The 14,784-nt window shown below is 34.6% G+C and overlaps 1 protein-coding gene across 1 annotated transcript in view; it reads left to right on the plus strand.

The window, feature by feature from the left end:
* The window catches only part of LOC105618259 (segmentation protein cap'n'collar), a 115,169-nt gene that overhangs the window by 54,459 nt on the left and 45,926 nt on the right, over nt 1–14,784 (plus strand). Inside the window, exons 4-5 of the mRNA XM_012199802.1 lie at nt 10,928–11,238; nt 11,734–11,937. Of these exons, the coding sequence (XP_012055192.1) occupies nt 10,928–11,238; nt 11,734–11,937 (515 nt within the window). The remainder of the gene's footprint in view (nt 1–10,927; nt 11,239–11,733; nt 11,938–14,784) is intronic.

Genomic DNA, 14,784 nt, shown 5'->3' on the forward strand with positions numbered 1-14,784 from the left:
GAGAGAGAGAGAACAAGCGAAAGAATCGCTATAGAGCGTCCATTTTAAAGCCGCGTCGACGTGCTCAACAAAAGGGCCAGATTCCTTCTCGACGAGCACGAGCGCTTGCTCCTCCGCTTCTTCGCCACGTCCTTCGTATATCTCAAACGTTTCAATCCTATCGGCGGATTAAAACATTAACATAAAACTCGTATTAGAGTCAAGCTGCACAGAGTGTTGGAGATGACGACAGTCGCCAGTAACGATGAAAAATTAAGTTCGTGGCATCTCCTCCCTTTCCCTCTCTTCCTTTTAGCTTTTCGAAGTTCTCGCCGCCGTACAATAGAGCTTGTCTACAGTCTGTAGAAGTCGTTACCTGGTTGAGATCGTCTCTACGATTTTGTGAGGTTTTTTGCAAATCATGCTAGTTCTATAAGCGACCGGTGTGCCTCGCGTCTCATCGAAACCTCACCGAATTCGACTTTCGACTTTTGCTACCGGATAATAACATAATATCGTATCCTTTTTTCCATTATTTCTAATCGCAGCGATATTTTTCGAACGTTTATTTTTTGTTATTCAAATACTGAAAGAAATATTTTGATTAGATTAACAAAAGGATCCAAGGCAATTTTGTGAGATTTAGAATTTCTTATGTTAACAAAAATTCTATTTGGTCTCATCAATCTGTTCGGGATTTTTTTGTTAGTTTAATTAAAACATTGTTTTCAGTGAAAAAATTGTAAATTACTGAGAACATCAAAGTTTACTAAGACTTGTGCATATCTTTTTTAAATAAATATAACAACATTTGTATTACCGGATAAATCATATTAGAACATAAAGTACTCTTGACTAAGCTGGTTAAAACACGAACTTGAGTACGGAAAAGAATGCAAAGTTAAATATTAAATAAACAAGAGACCGCATTGCTAGTACATTGAGGTGAGGTTCTTCTTGTAGAATCTGATGTTGGTTTAGGATAGATATGTATCAGACCGCGTGGGTTAAGGTCAGCCTGTCACCTCAAGTACCATTAGCCCTTTCTAGACACCTTCTCCGTTCTACCTCCAACCTGTCATTAATGCATCAAGATATTTTTTGTTGACGGACTTTCCTGAGAATCTTTCGCAAGCAATAAAAGGTATAGCTATTTTGTATCAATCAGGCATTGGAATGAACCATGTATATAATAGAAGCAATAATAGTACACATAGATACTCATTTTAAAGACCACTTATTCGCAACTTTAATCACGATATTCATTACAATTAATCGTTATTCTTAGGAAATTTAATAAAGGAAGTATTTGCCAGAAAATAAATCTGCACAAATTACTTCTTGAAATAAATATAATAAGAATGTACATATAGAAGTATAATAAAAAAATATAATGTGAAAATGTAGTGAAAAATATTCTCATTAAATATTCGAAATTTCTCTTAAACTAATTCAGTTAATTAAATAATAAATAAAAAATAATATATTGATTGTACGGCGTATTAATTAGAAAAATTTTTTATGTGAAAATCATTATCTACGTTTTAATAAATTTCTCCACTTGTCTCCAGAAGAGACGAAAGTTCTTTCACATACGAAAAGTATGATAATAGTTAGAGATTGACCGATTTAAAATCTGTTTTGTCATGTGGGTTACTATGTCCCGCGGAAGAATTTGTGCATCACCACAACTTGCAACAAGGAACTTTGGAAGCTAAACCGTTATAAAGCAGCATTTGCGAGTTAGACTAAGAAACAGGTATGGCACAAGATTGCTGTATTAATATACATTAAAATATATACATAAATTAAATATTGTTATCAAGAATAAGCATTTCTGTAATAATTCATATTTTCAGATCAATGGATTTATTAAATTTATCTATAAATTTATGTTAACGAGATGTCTCTCACTCAAATGTCAGTAAAGATTTATGTTAAAAAAACTATCCACAGAATTCAAGTTTTATCCAAAATAATATCAATTTGTACACTGCAATCTTTTAGCACAGAGCACGTTATTTTGAACGTAAAACCATGATAGCATCTGTCTTTTTAGAGCACGTTTCTCGCAAGCAAACGCTCGACTTTGTCCACTTTTGTAAAGTACCTAATAAAACTCGGATTTTATTGGACAAGTGACGCGTGTTACAATAAAATATTCCGTACGGGTTACTCGCTCGGCGCAGTTTGAACGCTAAGGAGCATATCTGAAGGAAACACCGTCGCTTCGTATCTGGTCGGTTAGCAAACGCCTCCAATATGACGGGTTAAGCCGGAAGGAGATAGGTAACGGGAGACGAAGTTTTCGGAAGTCAAAATGAGAAAAAATGCACCTTCTAAGCATGACTCGACTACCGCGTGGTTCTCGTGGTGGACGCGTGGCCATCGAAAAGTGCAAGCTAGACACGAAGAGAAAACGTCATACTATGAGGTGGCAACAATGCTCATTGACGGGCACCACCAGATCGAGAATGACTTGTACGTATGAGGTGTTAGCAAGGTTTCTGACCTCGTTTTCAGAATCTTCCTTGCGTATGAGTATGTCTTGATTACCTTGCTCTTTCTGCCTAGCAAATCGAGAGAATTCGGATTTTTATGATTGTTTGCTTTACATTTAATTTCCGCGATCTCAATTCTTTCTATCTTAATTTCTATTCTTAATTTCATTTAATCGCATTTATCAGTAAAAATTTAATAATTTTTTGTCATTTAATAAATGATAGCTATAAAAGATTCACTTTCATTGATATAATTAATTATTGATAATGCACATTTCTGCTTTTTTAAGTCTGGGTTTAAAAAATCTACCTGAAAAGATGTAAAATTTTGTTAAATATAAATCTGCAATTTTGTTGTAAACTCAAACTGATTGGTAGACTATAAAAAAAATTGTCCAGCGAAATTAATTTCAGATCTGTATTTAGCAAAATCATTTTTTCTGCATTCGGTAATGTAAGATCTAAATATATATCATGCATGCATTTTTATTTCAAGACACACGTGTCTATTAATTTTAACTGTATCTATTACACTGTTTGACGTAGCTCTTCGTGTTTATTTGCACGATTACCGAACCGTATCATGACGTATTCATGGATCTGCAAACTGTTTACTCGAAAAGAGAGGTGTGACATCGTTTTTGTGAACGTACTCTCGATTACGCGGCATGTCCGTTGTCTGAGCGATGACCAACGTTTTTCAACTGCCATTATTCCCTTAATTACGTTATCTTACCGTGAATTTCGCCACCCGACTCCGTTTTATAATTGCCGGTACAATACACATTTCATTGTTAGTCAAGATTCAGGCTATTCGATGTTCGAAACTGGTAAAACTGAAAGCAATAATGAAAATACTTAAACTGTAAACATGCCAAACGCAAAAAATTTTACTGTGATACTTTATTTATCAAAATACTCTCTTTTATAAATAACATGGAAATTTTATGGAAAAAAATTAAAAATTTGAAACTTTGTGTAAAATCAAAATATTACTATTCCGCGGTCAACGATCATTCATGTATTAATCATTACAGGAATGATACTTGAGAGTAATTTGCGCGTAATTTTAATTTCCGACGATAAGAATGATAAAAGAATTTATCATTTTGCACATTGTTGTATTATAAGTGTTACAGGATAATCGCCGAGTCAGATGTATGCTAAAGGAACAGTAAACGGGTTCAGGCCACTTTCCGACGGCATGATGCTATTGAGCGTACTGTTGAATAATAAACTTATATTACGCGTTTGATGAGGAAATGAAGAGAAAAAGTCAAAAGGAGCTGTGTCGGTGTCAGTCGACGTTCCGGAACGAACCTAGAATATTGACGGAATATTGGAAAGCACAACTTCATGCAGCTACTATTATTTATCGGCTGTATAAGGTGTCCTAGACTGCGTTCTTCAGGACAATTCCGCAGGATTGACTGCATATTGTTACGTTACAGTTTTGTCGATGGTCCTATAGTTCATTCGCGGCGGCATACTGGCAGATACAGTGATTTGCACTTATTGGTTAATAAATCAGCTCTATGGTGCTACGTTTGCCATTAGGTGCCGATATTCTTCGACATATTCATGATGAAGTGACGTTGGCATGGTAAATTGAAATAGCGTCACTCTCCTCAATAATCCGGCTCGTTCCACAAAATTGTTTGTAGGAAACGATGCGAAACGTTTAGATCTTGATTATAGAAAGCAGTGATCGCGAATCGAGTTATACTTAACCCTCAACTACAGTTATGAAAACTTTACCTAACAATAAGTTCTAAAGCGTCCTGTTTGAAGTATACAAGTGAACCTTCGCTTTACACCATTTGGTAGAAGGTTCAAAATTTTTTCAATTATAATTTAAAACTTCCGTATCAATCGAATCATACAAATTATACAACCGTATAAAATTTTCGCTTTGGGTCCAAATAATCCGTTGCTGTACTCGAAGATATGATTGTGGCAATATTTGCGTATGGCATGTTTACAATTGTTATTAATAAGTCATACATTCTCTCTTTAGTTTGAATGATTTTTAAAAATATTTTAATAAATGGACAAATGACCTAAGCAATCGACTTCGCATTAGGTCAACTTCAATAAATTCCTTCAATAAATCAAAATCGAACATAATCGAAATTAATTTATACTTGAATCAAAATAATTAAAATGCTGTACGTAATTAATCGCAATTGCTCAAAATTTTGCAGAAGCATTGACCAAAGTGTGCGATGTCAGAGGAATAAAAATCCAAATATACATAGTAGTCGTCGTATTATAAAACATCTCAGAAAGTATGCATAAAAATTGATGATCAGAAGGATTGTCTTAATCGTTTATCGAAAATCTATAGCTATTGTCAAGCTTAGAGTGCGCATAATAAGTATATTGACTGTATCAGTGACAATTATGAAATTATTCCAATATATGCCGGCAGATCTCAAACTATGTTCGAATGAGAGTGACGACACAAGAATAAGGGGTATCAATGGAGAGGGCATTTGACAGGATTTAGATAGCATCTTAACAGGTGATTTACAAGCTTTATCATCCAGTGGTTTTAACCTAGTGACTGGCTCTTAGAGCGGCTAGTCACTGTGAAAACTAAATAGGTATGTTTATACGAATGTATAAAAACAATGCTAATAATAAGTTTTAACAGCAATAGATCTATCTCTGCTTCCACAAATTGCCTCTGTAATTTGTATTTTTCTTCTTTCTATTTATATTTATTATAAATTTATATATAGCACATTTAAATTATATTTCCTAAATTATTTTTTAATGATATTCAGTGACTAGATATTCAGTGACCGCAGGAAAATTGGAACAAAATTTATGAATAATAGAAAATTAACTCTCTTACATATGATAATTTAGTATAAAGTTTTATGTATGTTTATATTTATCTAGTTCTGAGAAAAAATTAAAGTTAAAATAAAATAATAAAATTTCTTCAAAAACACAATATTTTTTGCTTACATTTTCTCAATTAATATCAATCAATACAAATAAAACATTTTTCTTCATAATTTATTATGAACATGCATAAATTAAAACATAACTGTATTGCATAATTTTTTTTTTAAAGATAAAAGATCATATAGATCAGTCTTGCAAGATTCTCATTGCGACCGATGTTACGACAAACGCTATTGGAGCAATTGGCGTTATCCTCAGAGCAAGAGGGAGGGTTGCTAAGTCGGGGGATGACTCGGGGCTATGCCAGGGCAAGATGCACCCCTGACTAAACCCGTAGCAAGGCAACGAGGAGCGGATCAAGCCCGGGTATACGTTCCCGGATCGCAGTGGGGAGCCGGAGAATGGCATTACGGGTAGAGAGACCTTCCCTCTCTTCCCACCTCGCCTCCGCGCCACGTATTGTCTGGCAGCCATATTGGAGTAACAGCCAACCCCGTCGTGATTGGTCCGTTTTTTAACGGAGAGCCCGTGGCTTGGCACAATACTCGACCAGCCCGTGGTTAGGCAATTCCTGGCTACGCGATAGTCTATCAGTCGACTCCATGCTGCGTTCGCTTCGAACTCGTTTGTTGACGGTGCCCGGGTATTATGACTTTCCTCAAGATCGAATCGTATAACGCAAAAGCGATCCACGCCACGGGGCGATAAAGAAAATCCCCTATTCAGTTCGCAATCTAATCTGGTTCAGTCTAGTCCAGTCCCCAGTCCAGTCCGGTCTGTGCGTCGAGCTTTCATAATTTTCCAAAAATCTCTTGGGAATTCCTTGGCTGCCGACGACAACGATGATGATTTAAGGTCATTTTATGGTGACATTGCATAAAATATGTGTAACGTTCAAAGGCGCTAAAGAATGCGCTGAGGATTAGCTTGCATCTTGGGAGTTTTAAGTGCGGATAAGTTCGCGCAAACATTTTGTTTCCCGTCGAAGTTATCTGCTATGAAAAATCGATTTTCCTGGAAAACAACTCTGTTTCAGCAGATTGACACTGTTATTTACGCTACAGATCCGAAATGATGTGTATAGTGCGAAAACTTAGGCTTATCCTAGCACCTGTTTATGATCAATACGAAATAGTTTAGTGACTTAAGTACTGCCACTGTGGTCACTCTTGTGAATGGAATTTTGGATTACTTTCTGGGTTCTTTGACATCCTGGATTAAGACCTAGTAGATACAGGTAGGTGTTAAAAAGCGTTTAGCGACTCGGAATATTGCGTAACACAAGCACGTGTAGTTGCTTTAACGATAATTTGTCTTAAGTATGGCGGTTTGACAACAAATATGCGACGCTTTGATTAATAAGCTTAAAAAAGAATCCAGTTTACACTTGTACTATTAATTGATTCCTCTTAAGCTCGACAATTTGCCTACAGATATTTTAAAAATGTTCTTCGTCTCAACTTTAACATCGATCAATTTGTTGAACAATTAATATTTTTAGATGCATACATACTCTGATAATTATGAAGAATCATTACTAACAAATATCCTAAACGCAATTGGTCTGTGATCATCAAAATGGAATTTAAAAAATTTGCAAGTGCAAGTAATTTTTCAGTAAAAAATTTCGTACAAATTCTATAACGGCTTCATCGTTGCTGATTATATTCTGTTATTTGAAACATAGCATTTTATTTAAAAAATTAACAAGAATATGTTATTTGTTAGACGCTATTGTAGGAAATTTAGTTCGATTTGTACGAAAAGATATTTTAAATCTATGCGGAATAATTTAATAATTTTTAGTAAGAAATATATACGTACCAATTTATATGTTAATATTATTGCTGCGTAGTAGTAGCAACTTCTTCCTTCATATGTTTTCCAAAGTTGAATATTAAAGCTATTAATTATCTTCCCGTTAGAGTTTAATCGCGTTAAATTTTTAATGAACTTCCATGTTTAGCTAAAAAGATCAACTAGAAGCTTTTAAAGAGATAAGCACAAGACACATCGAGGACGCGTCTATCCAATCGACCGACCGGTTCGCACACTCGTTTAACGAAACAAGACACGATGAAACGGTCGACAGTTCGACATTGATCAGCGGCAGAATTGATGATCGCAATTACGATTTATCGTTCACGGCAGGTGACGCGCGACGATTCGCGCGCTCCTTCGACTCCAAATGAGACGTCAAGCTCCGTTCTGAAGTTAACTGGCACCAGACCGGATCGTCACCCTTTGTCGAGGGTACGAATGAGATTAACGCGACATGTATACGTATTGTCACCCCCAGGGGTAGGACAATCGTGCCGACGCATTCGGTTTCGAGGATTCCCTTCCGGTGTTCCATCGGATACGCTGTGAACGAATCGGAAAGAGATCGAATAAGAGAGCGTTCTCTTGGTTCTTGGCATAGGACCGACGGCACCGAAAATTCTGTCGAGTAATGCAAGAATTATTATCCAACCGTTGAAGGGAAAGAAAAAGGAAGAGGGGGGGGGGGCGGAAGAAAATGGTCGTTAAGCGTGCGCGCGAAATATGAGAAATGATCTGTCGACGTTCCCGTGGCCATGGAAAAAGCCGAACGCGGGCTTCAAAGAAGCCGTGGAATTGAAAAAGCCGAAGGGCTATGCCATTAGATGTAGCGTGATAGAGCGAATTCCAGACGACAAGCTTGGTCGAAAGAAAATTTATTCCGACAGCAAAATTTCGAGCATCGCAAACTTTCTTATTTAACTCCTTGAAATGACAATCGTCAGTAATCGCAACAACTTGGTGCGATTGGAAACAAATTTTGAACTCTTAATGATTTGATACAATTTTAAAAGAAAAAATATATCGTATTTTGTATTTAAATTATTTTATATAAAAAATTTGTTAAACGGTGTATTCCTTAACAGTATTTGATAAACAGAAATTTTATGTTCTTATACAAATTGTTCTCATTAATTTCCTAAAACAATAAAGTCATCAAAGAATAACTTAAATCTAAAAAATGAAAAATAATGTGTTCTTATTGTTGAAATTTCCTTGCTAAAAAAATGTTCTTATTTAAAGAAAAGAATAAATAAATTTTCCCATATATTTTTTAACTCAAAAATATTGTAACATTTATTTATAACGTTTTTTATGCATATTTATCTTAGAATTTCTATTTCTTTTTGATTGAAGAATAAAAAAAAATTGTATTTCTATATTTCCAAGCTAATATACGATAAATTTTCATTGCGGGAATAAAGACGTAATAGAAATTACATTTTGTAAATACGTATTATAGAAAAGGAGAAGAAATACGTGATAATAAAAGTGACAAAAAATTATGCTTGTACCAATTACGCGTGGCGCACAGTTCGATATGTGTATGTGAAAGTAATTTCACCTCGTAATTCTACGGGGCTTTAAATAGGCTTTACGTCGAACGAGAAGGGGCTATTCTGACTTCCCTCAAATTATAGACGGCCATTATCGCGCGGTCGGCCTCGCATTTGGGCCAGACAATGGCTGCCACCACTCGTTAATGTAATAGGCATCCAAAAGGTGCGATCTCTCCTTTTACTGGGAGGCACCGGCACTCACCGGTAGGAACCGCGCAGGACGAAAATCCTCCTCTTTCACGGTCAACCTGTTCGTCGTTTCGTCAGGCGGACCTGCCCGGGTTCCAGGCAGCTCCCGAAAGAGAAATTATTATTTTATGAGATTATTATCTCTAATAACATCGCCCGACTACGAGGAGAGAAAGGAGTACGCTTTTGTGTTCGATGGGGAAATGTTTCACACGTAGAAATAGCTCGTTCCAACTGCTCGATATTATCGATGTTTTGTCAAAAGTCCAGGTAGAAATTCTAGAAGCCCTTTTACTTAATGCTCTAATGAAATGTGGAACATCCTGGCAAATGTTAATCATACATACGAACTAAATATGAATCAAAGTTGTTAAAAGTCAAATGTAATATAACATTGTTCGACATATGAACAAAGCATCAATCAATTCCATATTTTATATTTTACACAAATATAGCTTTTTTAAATTACGTTTATTATTAAAATATATGAAGTACGATAAATATATATTCAATTATTTCGTATTAAATATTTACTATGCAAATTAAATTAATTTTATTTATAATATCTTATTTTTATTAAACAGTAAATAATTATAATAATATTAAAATATTAAATATTTTTAATCTCTGATTAAATAGATTAATTAAATCATTTTTATTGAAAACTTTCTCTCCTTATATCTATCTAATCAACGTGCAAAATTATTTTAGAATTTAAAAAAAAAGTAATAGTCTCTCTAACATAGAGCGTTTCTAAAAAAAATGACGATAAATTTTTCCAAGCTTTTATTGTTTGAATATAAAAATGTTATCTGTCTATTCGAGATATATGGAAGTACATTGTTAGTTAATCGTTATGCATTTTGGAAATTTTGAACAATTCGAACAGTTCTGTCCATGTTATCTTTTCATGCGTGCGCAAGGGATGACGCGGTTGCGCGATTGGTTGTAGGGCGGGAACATATGAAGGCTATTAGAACTAGCAGGTGAATCTCCAATAACATTCCTCTTTGTCTCTCAATTAGTTAAGTTTTTTCACTCTCCGTTCCCCTGAAGAATTTTTCCTGCCGATCGCTATCTGCCAGTTTTCGAGCGCCGAAAACTTCGAATCCATTTTTGTCGAATCATAAGTTTATTCGATGCAGTGAAATGTTGTGAATATTTTTTTTCACAATTCATGTAAGTGTAATAAGAAGCTGAATGATTAATCATAATGCTGTTAATTACATTGACAGTGTGGATGCAAGAAAAGCGAAGATATCAAAGACTAACAATTTTATTATATCAATGATAATGATTTTAATATAATTATACAGAACGATACAGTTTTATAAATAAGTGAAAAAATAGAATCGCGATTATTCCTTTATATTATTCTTTAAATATAATTTGATATATGTAAATAAAATCAGTAATTAATGTGTCATAATTACTAGTTTCTAATTTTAGAGATCACATAGATATAAATCTGATTATATCATAGAAACTAATCGTTTTTTGTTTCTTTCATCCTTGATCTGTGATACATAAAAATATGCAAACGACTTACATCATTTAATTTTTAACAATATAATAATTCAAAAATAGAATACAAATTTACAAAGTATTCTATAATGACTACATTGCTGGATGAAAATTATAGAATGTATACAAAGTAACAGTTGTCGATTTCGTGTCAGAACAAAGTTGCATAATAGGACAGATAAGAAACCTGTATAACATTGCAATCAGACAACTAATTAAGTATTCTCGGATGATCTCTGCGTGAACCTTGCGACTACACGCGAACTTGTTTACGCTCGCTTATGTTTCATCGTGCCGCTTCGAAGCATGCATACTTCTCACGATGAATCATATAATATCGGAAACACGTTTTTTTTTCATCAATCGTTCTTTTAATGAAACAATTTAGCTAAGTTTCAATCAAACATTTCGAGCGAATATGTGATTCTTTTTTTACAGGTGAATACATTCTCAGCTCTGGCAATCAAAACGGAAGTGGAAGTAGTATCATCGAAGAGGACGATCCGCTTCTCAACGAAGCATCGTTAGCTTTAGACAATCATCCTTTGGCTGATTTAACTGATGATTCTCTCGGTCTAAACGACACTCTAGGACTTGAGCATGATTTTACTTCAGAATTACTCGGAGGTAGTCTCTTGGAAAGCGCTGGCGTAGAAGGTCTGCTCAGCAACGATACTCTAGGCTTGCCCGACGAATTTAATCTCGAAGAGGCGCTTCAGCTCGTTGGCCTCGATGAAGCTCAATCAGAGGTTTGTGGGATTTCATATCTTCTACTTGGAAGTAACTGCAATTTGACGTTTTGTGAGAAATATGTATAGTATGTTAATATTTTGTTTGTCTTTCAATACCGAGCTAGCCACTTTGCGAAATAAATCGTGAAATTGTATTTACTTTTATTTTATTTTTATAAATATCTTTTGTAATATACTGTTTAATATGCAATTAGTCGAGACATTTTTACTATACAAGCCAAAAATTTGTAGAAAATCAGCACGAATTATTTTGATGTTAATTTCAGCAATAATAGACTTTCTTGTTCAAACCCTATTTAAATATTATATTACATAATAATGATTTAATATAGTGTTTCATTAATATGCCTGACGTTACTTGAATCTCTGTTAATAGAAAGATATTTATAAATATATTGAATGTGTTGGAATACTAAATTTTACATGATTAACGCATTTCACTCCTCGGTGAAGTTACGATATTGTGATCATTATATAAAGATTGATTATTAGGAAACGAAGTCGGACGTAAAGAAGAAGAAGAAAGAAGATACCGCCGAGGAGTCCGCAAGTGTAGAGGGCGACGCAGCCATTACCGCCTCGAGTAACGCCGAGGTCGTGAAGTCATCTTCTAGGTGCGAGGATCCCGAGACCGGCGACATGATTCACACACCGCAGTTTCATCATCCCCATCATCCACACCACCGCTCCTTCCAGGTACGAACGACCCTGATTTCATTGCCTGTAGGTTAGAACCAAGGCCAGTGCCTCTCATTACTGTGTATACAATGTCACTATGATTGCGACAATATAATGATTTATGTACAAAGTACAGAGGCTTCTCCTATCGAACATACATGTCGTGTAAATGAATCAATGAAAAATTATCTTGAGCTATCCGACGGTTTCTAATCGAGTGTCATGGATGTTGAATTATCGTCACTGTAATAATAATCTCCGATGTCGCTTAATACGTCTCAATAATCTTTATGTAAACAAATTGTCAGGGTTTTAATTTTATTTTCAATCATTTTGCATTCAGTAGTTGCTTTGATACAATTGCAATATAAAAAATTGTCCTTGATGTTATGATATAACTAGAATGACTTTTCTACCGTCTTGATATTCTTCATTAAATGCGCTTCATTAAATTGCAGTTTTGAGAGACACTGAAAGAGCTGCGGATGTTGTCGAGAATAACCACGGCAATTTGTGATTTTTCGACATTCCTCATTAATGAGAGGTTCGGAATGGCGCGATGATACCACACGGTATAGCCAGTGATATACGAAGTAGGAAACAAACGTTGGGAAGATAAGAACGGCGCGCAAAGCCGCACGGTTAGAGCAGCGTCGGACCGTTTACGGTCCATAAACGGGACACTCTTTATTTACAACGTTGACTGCAAAAACTCTGCTGTGGCTTCATTCCGGCACTCTCTTTCAAGAGGCCCCTATGATTATATATATATCATAATTATATCTTTTATCATGTAATGAGACAATTGAAAATGGATCACTTCTGTAATCTATGATCACTATTCATAGTCACTTCTTATATTCAAGACTATCTTAAGTTCTGTCTTGAGATATCAATCAGAGGACCGCATTAGTGGTCTTAAGACATTAGTGGTCTTAAGACAGTCGTCTGAAAGATATATGAATATCGACTATGAATATCGGTCTATGTCTTTTACAAAAAAATTTAATTTTGAAAACTTTAATTCTTACAATTATTATAATTATTATATAATTAAAACGATATAACGGAAACAAAAATAATTTGGAGCAAAAGTCTAGTTCAAGAAAAATATATTTAAGATTTTTTTCACAAAACTCTTGATGATACATACTCTTGATGAATATAATACTTTTAATAGGTATTATATTAAAAATTTTTTTAATATGTTTTTATCGCTGTAATTACGTTTCAAGTACGCATTTACTATAGTATCCCATTTTGCAAATTTTAAAATTGCGCGTTTAATTTTCATTAAGAGAACCAAATATTTTCATTAAAAATATCAAAATACCTTGTATATATTAAGCGATTATATTGCCTGAATCTATGTACCGATTCTTATACAAGTTTCATTAAACAACAATCTAAACACGATAATCATAAATGACTGTTACAACTCGTTTTAATAGGAGTATCGTGCTGTCATTTTGGACAGTAAAGTTGTGCTTATATTTAGTGGCAAGCGTTATCGCGGATTTTCGCATTTTTACAGTCGCAAAAGACCAGCTCGTTGACTATAATTATTACTTGTTACTTTGTGCTTGTGTAACTCACTTTATCGCTATATGAAATCTTTCCGGAAGAATTCGTTTATGATTTATTACCAGTGACAATTTGCTCAACGCTATATACTGCAATAGTATACAACAATTTATTTCTTTACAATTTAAAAAATTCTTCAGTCAGTGATAATTAACAACGATAATCATTTTCGAGAAAGGACTCTACTTGCTATAATAAAGTCTTTTATTTTTTAATAATAGCAATATTTTGAATGCCTGTTTCTTAAAAAATTAAAACAATCTTTAAAAAATTACTTTTTACTCCTGAAACTGAACAAGTAATAAGATCTATTCTTATTTTTAGCACTTCATTTATAAAGGATATCGCATGGCATTTAAGACTCTTTCCTCATTATTGCTTTATAGCATTATAGAATTTTATAGCACGCGCAAAACAAGTTTCAGATTCGAATGGATCATACCCATTAGAGAAAGCTACGCGTGTGAACTTGATACTTCTTGAGCCGTCTGTTTATTCGCGACGTATATTTTATATAAAACATAAATTAAATTTTATCATAGATAGTAGCTGGACAATAATACGAATAGCAATTCAATTATAGCTGTATATATAACGTTGTATTATAATCGTTTTCTTATCTTTTCAATAACCAAGAAACGCGAAATCAGGAAACCATTGCTTGCCAAGAGAAGCAATAAATTGAATTACTTTTGATATTTATGAAAAGAATGCAACTATTTTAATACATTTAAATATTCATATACGTTTATAATAAATTTTATCATATTAATACATTTACACGTATATTAATATAGTATATTATTATATGTATCTCTATCAACATTTATATGTATTTCAATATATTTACTCGAATTCTAAATGTAAAGAAAGAACACGTTAGATCCCTAAAATGCATGAGCGAGTTAATGAAATACGCGTAAAACGTAACTCAAGATGAAGTCATGCCGTGAACTCGAAATCATAGCCAGGAATCCTAGAAAGTTGACGTTTCCCTGGAGTTGAATTCCGACGCTGTTGTCGGGGCACATCATACAATGCGTCCCGTCGAGAAATCACATCGTTGTAGGAGAGGACGATCGTGACAATGACCTACCGGGATAGTCCACGGCGAGTCCATCCAGCGAAACGTGACGCAACGCATACGTGTGATTTCTTCGCGTGCACGTGGAGGAACAAGTCTGAAAAGACCCGCCAATGGGAGAGATGGCATGGGTCCCTACTACTATGAACCGCGGTGGACGCGATCGCGATGTTTGTGATCCTGGACGTCGGCGCTGA

The sequence above is a fragment of the Atta cephalotes genome, assembly GCF_000143395.1.
Source record: "Atta cephalotes unplaced genomic scaffold scaffold00001, whole genome shotgun sequence".
Classification (NCBI taxonomy): Eukaryota; Metazoa; Arthropoda; class Insecta; order Hymenoptera; family Formicidae; genus Atta; species Atta cephalotes.